At 31.8% G+C, this 6,427-nt stretch overlaps 1 protein-coding gene across 1 annotated transcript; it reads left to right on the top strand.

The window, feature by feature from the left end:
- Window positions 1-2,601: 2,601 nt before the first annotated feature.
- Window positions 2,602-3,446, top strand: LOC107610823 (olee1-like protein). The gene is made up of 2 exons (XM_016312820.3): window positions 2,602-2,839; window positions 2,964-3,446. The coding sequence occupies exons 1-2, from the start codon at window positions 2,674-2,676 to the stop codon at window positions 3,311-3,313; spliced, it is 516 nt and encodes a 171-aa protein (XP_016168306.1). The 5' UTR covers window positions 2,602-2,673; the 3' UTR covers window positions 3,314-3,446.
- The last annotated feature ends 2,981 nt before the right edge of the window (window positions 3,447-6,427 follow it).

The raw sequence follows: 6,427 nt of genomic DNA, 5'->3' as shown, positions 1-6,427 counted from the left end.
TCTTGTCTTTTTATCTCGTCACTAGCCACGAGACTTTTTCTTTTGTCTCGTCCCTAGCCACGAGACTTTTCTTTTTGTCTCATAACTTGACACGAGATATTTTTGGTTTTTGCTCCTGTGCAGTAGAAACAGAAATGGAGTAGAGAAGAAAGAAAATTACACCCAGATATATCCTGGTTCAGCTGCTAAGTGCAGTGCAGCCTACATCCAGTCTCCATCACAAACATGATGAAATTTTACTATAATCTTCCTGATTACAGACTGTAAAGTGCTAACCCAACTTACAAGGGGATTCCCACAGAATCATGAAACACAACATAGATGAACAAAGGAACTCTAAGGACATCTATGGCTTTTTCTTTTAATTTTGCTCTCTCTGCCTTTTTCCGCTCTATGGCTTTTTCATACAAACCTCACTGTTTGCCTTTTTCCATGAGACTCAAGACATGACAAAATTAAACAGAAAAATACAAAACAGAATACATTGAAGGAGAAGAGAAATCTGTTAGCTCAGGTAGCTCTGAGAACTCTGTGCCTTGCACACTCACACTTTCTCCTTGCTCCAAACCGTGGCTGTTCTCTCTTTTTATAGAAGAGGGAGGCCTCCACTTTTGAAGCCAAAAACCAAGCCAACTTCTTCTTCTCCAAGAACAAAACCGGTTCGGCCAGAGAGAGAAGAGATAATCCATGCAAAACCCAATATGTAATTACCCCTAGTCCTTCCTTGGTCATCAATTTTCATCAATCCGAGCGCTCCATCCTTGGCTTGCTCTCCAAGATGGATTTCTGGCCCTTGATGCTTCATGATGATGATAGCTTCATCTGCTCCACTTTTGCTTCCTCCCTCACGTAGCCACCCTAGCTACCTTCTATGATGAGTGAACCCAAAAGCAAAGACAAGCCATCTTCTCCAAGATCTTCTTTCCTGCTGGCCGAATCTCCTTCAACCATTTTTGGTATGGAGAAGCCAAGATCTCATGACAATATCTTTCCTTTCATGGTTACAGATCTTAGCCACTACATTTTTTATGTTTTCTTGCCATCATTGTGATGGTCTTTTTACTAGCTCCTTCTTCTTCTTATTGGTAGCTTGCTAATGCTTCCATGTTTCCTGATGGAAATGACCGAGAGAGAGAAGAAAGAGTAGAGAAAGAGAAAAAGAAAAGCAAAGTTATGAGTGTTATCAAAAATAAATTAATTAGGTGCAATCCATACTTTGTGTGACAACGTGTAGACTTCCATCAATGCCATCAAATCACTTGTTTTTTCTCTTTCATGTTTCCAAGACAATTAATACAATTTGAATTCATCTTCAAATCTAGCATGTGATGAAAGTAGGTATCCGTTGCAAGCAATGCAACCTTTGCTTTCTTTTCTTTTATTTTTCGGACCAAGCATGTTTTGGTCTTGTACCAAGACTTTCCATTTGGGCTTGTATCATAATTTGCTTGCCTAATTAACAAAACAATCCAGTCACCTTTCATTGATTATTTTTGAACCAATGCTAAACAAAAATTCACATTTGGGCTTGCAATAATAATTCAGACTGGCCCAATAGTAAACCTGCATCACAAAATTATTATTTAACATATATTAAATAAAAATCAAATTAATAATTTTGTAATTAATTATTTCAATAATGTTTGTTCATCATCAATTTTAAATTAGAGTTTTCAAACTCATCAAAATTGATAATTGAAAACTATTTGATAATTTGATGTATGTAATTAATTGGCATCTAAATATTTTTAACTAACAACTTTACATAATAAAAATATTGTATGTGTTTTTATCTAAAAATATTACGATCATACAACTATATTGTGTATATCTAAGTTAATTCATTATGTATTTATATGTATTATTTAATTTATTTTTAATATATTTTTTGCCTTCTAATATATAATTTAGACTTGTGATCGAGTTTAATAGCTTATTTTAGTTTACAATTAACATGGTTAACCCTGGTATAAAGGATGTACAAACGCTGAGAGCCTTTTGGCTAGAAAACGGACAACTAATAAATTAGTCATAAATGTGTTTGTTTCTTATTAAAATAGAACTTGATTATAAGTGAAATTCTGTTATTTATTGCAAGAGAAAAGCAAAGATAAGTTGCTGAGCATAATCTATTCAAAAAGGTGTTTATTGTTATATATATATATTAACATAAATGTATAGAGATATAGAAGAGAGAGTAAAAATCAATTTTTGTGCGTTGTTCATTTTTTATATTTTCTTTACCTATTCTGTATGTTATGTATAATTTCATTCTCTCTGTGTGAATCATTTAAAACTGATAAATTTAATGGATATAATACTCACTTTTTTTTCAAATCCTTTTTAATTAAAATATATTTCGTAGGTCGTACTCTTTTTGTGTTTGATGGGTATGTAATACTAATTTTATCTATCAACAAACACGAAATATATTTTTAGAAAAATATACCGACAACCTAGTAGTTTACAAGGCTAAAGTTAGATAGGGATGTGAGGCTTGGCTAGAATATCTCTTAGTCAGGACCCGCATAATTTTCTTTCAAATTTCCAAATAAAATAGTTACCAAGCATATATATATATATAACATTAAACCAAGAAAACATGTAAGGGAGACATAGCATTAAACCAAATCAAACCCCAAACCAAATCAAATCAAATCAAAATAAATTAAAATGGCAAAGAGCTTTGCAGTGGCTGTCCTCCTTGTTGCATTTTGCTTCTCATCATCTGCATTGGCTCGTTTGGTTCCTGAAGATGATACCTTCACAGTTGAAGGAAAGGTGTATTGCGATCCTTGTCGTTTCGAATTCGAGACCAGACTTAGCCACCCTCTGTCAAGTACGTAATTCATTTTTCTTTCTGTATTAAAAATACAAAAATACTATGCGCATAAACAAAATCAACCATCAAATTATTTGTATATAAATATTGTTTAATTCTTTTTCAATATACTTGTGCGCAGACATTAAGGTGACATTGGAGTGCAAGAAAATTGGTGACGAGAAGAACATTACATACTTGGTTGAGGGTCAAACTGACAAGAACGGATTCTACAGCCTGCCAGTGAAGGGTGACCACCAAGAAGAGTTCTGCGAGGTGAAGACAGAGAAGAGCACCCATGCCAAGTGCAAGGAGCCAATGAAGAAGATGGATGTTGACAGAATTGCCCTCACCAAGAACAATGGAGTCAGCTCCTCAATCCGCTTTATCAATCCCCTTGGATTCATGACCCGCAACATTGACGCTAGATGCGTCAGCGTTGCTCAAGAGTTGGGCATGTTGGTATCCTTGAACGACCAACACGACAACTAATTGAGATTTCGGATCATATTCTGTCTTGTGTGTTGTGCTCAATGCACGAATTTTGTCATTCACAAGATCTAGCTATGTCATGATTTGATTTGATTTGATTTATTCTTATGAAATAATATTTTGATTTGGTTAATTCTTTCCTCTTCTTTATTTATTAATCTTCTTATTAATTATACGATTAACATATGTAAAATATTACATTATGATTGCGGTTTTTGATCATTCTTGGTTAGGAAAAAACAAAAAGCTATGTCGTGGTTGTGTTGAGGAGGAAAACAGTTAAGGTTTCAATTTAATTTGGAAAGTGAAGTAAGAAATAAGGAAAAAAAGAAAGTAGAAACTGGGAAAGGAACAAGAATAATAGAAAAAGAAAACATACTAGGTGGAAGAAGATAAAAAAGATAGGAACAATGGTACTAAACCCATTTATTTGGCTGGTGTAGCAAGGAAAAGTGAAGTTATTTAATTGGTGGTTACAGGAGGCTATACAGGCTAAGATTATCAGATTTATTTCACGTAAGTTCTAGGCTTCTAGCATCTCTAAAATAAAAAAAAAGTTGATAGAGTAAAAAAATAAAAATCTAATAACCTTTGAATTAAGATAGTAGAATTACACATAATAAAATACAGATTTAATGATGATTAATTTTTTATTTTATTATTTTATAATTCTCTCACTTTAGATGATTTTTTCTCGTGTGTTTATGACGCGAAATAGACCACTTAACAGACAATGCATAGGAGAAATATAAGGAACCCGCCTATTTTTGGAAGTAAAGTTTTTCTAATAGTTGTTTTGAAATACATGTATAAAATCTAGAAACAACAAAATGCATCATTGAAGAAGAAAAAATGAAAATGGTTTAGGACTTGCAGGTAGCAGTCAGATGAACATGAAAGAAACAACTATTTATTTGAGTTTATTTATGCTATGTCATCGGAATGTCAATACCAAATAGTGATTAAAAGACTAACTTAAACTACAAACATCATATTCTACTACAACACATGCGCCCAATAGCAGCAGAAAATTAGCGACTGTTTTTGAAATCATAGCAAAATTGGTGAAATAGCAATCAGAACCGAATTGGACCGACCAATTTGACTAAAAATTGGTGAACTGGTAGTCTAGTCGGTTCGGTTATTAAATTGGACTGGATTTGCAATTGAATTGGTCAACAATGATAAAATTTATTAAAAATTAACTGATTCGCACTTCAGATTGCACTAGACCCGCGCAGGTCCATGATGCATCTGCCCGCTGCCGAACCAACACAGGGCAGCGTATAGGTAACGCCTCTCCCTTGCCACCACACCATCTTGTTTATTAATAATATATGTGAATATTTAATAAACCATGATTGAATTTTTATTTTCTTTATCCTTTTAAGCATGGATTGACATGGATAACAAATAAGTAACAACACATGATATACAAACATATTCATATATTAATATTGATTGTGTTATCTTTTTTTGTTTTCTCTCTTATTCATTTAAATTAAGAAAGTATTTTGTACTAGTGACTAATTTATTATCTCTTTTTACACCATGAATTATATCTAAGAATTGATATTTGATTGTTATTAACAGGGACGGATTCAGAAATGATATTATGGAGGGGGCCAATAACACATATAATATTAAAAATTATGTAAAAAAATTATATAATATAAGATGTATTATAAGAATATACGGATAGAGAATATATTTTAAAGTAAAAAAAATATGTGTATACTTTTTACTAACGAAGTGGTTGATTCTTCGTATCATAAAATTCACCGATAATAGAATTTGTGTCAAAATTTTCAACAATTTTTTTTCAATATAATTAAAAGACAATTAGCAAGAAATTAATCTTTTATTTTGTTTCTAAGTTATTTTTCACAATATTCATAGTTGAAAAAGATTTCTTAATTGTAGCAGTTAAAACAGAAATAATTAATACCAAACGAATAAAAAAAAGGCCACAAGAAGAAAAAGAATTCACTTTATGAGATTTAAAAATTTTTATTTAATTAAAAAATATTAGTAATAATATCTTTTTCAGATTTTTTTAATATTGTTACTTATTTTTTAGATATTAAAAATTATTAATATTTAAATTAGACTGAACTTTTATTTATATTAGACTAAATACTAAATATTTTAAAAAAAAATTAAATTATACATAATAATTTATTACTATTAAAAAAAGTTGGGGGGCCGAGGCCACCACTCGCCCCTTATGTCCGTCCCTGGTTATTAATATACTTTTGAAAACAGCATTTAACTTTTAATTTTAATTTTATTTTTATAATTTTATATTTTATTTAATTATGACTAGATCAACCAAATAAATTAGTGACTCATCGGTTGAACCAATAACCCAGTAACCTGATTGTATGACCGGATCAATTATTGGTTCGATTCTGATAACTATGGTTCTAAGCTGATGATCAAAATAGCGACGATTTAGATGTGAACCGCTGCAAATTAATTTGTTGGATTTATATATTAAAGACATTCATCTTTGCGAATTTTCATCTTTTTTCCGCGAACGCAAATGGGAGCAAAGGTACGAATCACACTTCTGCGAATCTTTGCCGCCATGTAGCTTCCCTCGTCAATTCCAGTTGTTACGTCCTTTTCCTTGATGGGTCTATCATTGATATGCTCCCTCCTCCCTCTAACACTGGTTCTCATTCTTAAATTTGTTCAAACTTCTTGGTTCAGATTAATGTTATTAAAAAGTGCTCTCTTTTAATTTGGTTCAATTTTCTTTTTTCATTAACGATTCTAATTCTATCCTCTTTTTTTCTTGAATTAGTTTCAATTCACTCTTTTATTTTATTTTTGCTCTTGCCAAGATCACATGACAAAAATAGGTGAAGCAAAATCCAGTCCACCACAAGATGCACTGATACCACTGGAAAGACTTGCCGCCACATCATGCTACACATCCAGTTATGGATCTTTCTTATCTAGTATGTGTATTCTTCGTTCTTTCCGTCTTTACTTTTTTTTTAATTTGGGGTAGAATAAACTTTCTTTTAATTTTGATTCATTTTAAAGTGTTATGTACTTGTGCCTTTTATTATCTTCTCTTCTTCATGCCCCACTTATGGTTAGTGA

This window comes from Arachis ipaensis, chromosome B8 (assembly GCF_059453495.1).
Source record: "Arachis ipaensis isolate K30076 ecotype BB chromosome B8, ASM5945349v1, whole genome shotgun sequence".
NCBI lineage: Eukaryota > Viridiplantae > Streptophyta > Magnoliopsida > Fabales > Fabaceae > Arachis > Arachis ipaensis.
The sequence above is the reverse complement of the archived record's forward strand: the minus strand, read 5'-3'. Positions and strand labels throughout refer to the sequence as shown.

Coding starts and splice junctions, on each gene's coding strand:
- LOC107610823 (XM_016312820.3), top strand. CDS start 2,674: ATGGCAAAGAGCTTTGCAGTGGCTGTCCTCCTTGTTGCATTTTGCTTC. Junction 2,840..2,963: donor ACTTAGCCACCCTCTGTCAA/GTACGTAATTCA, acceptor ACTTGTGCGCAG/ACATTAAGGTGACATTGGAG.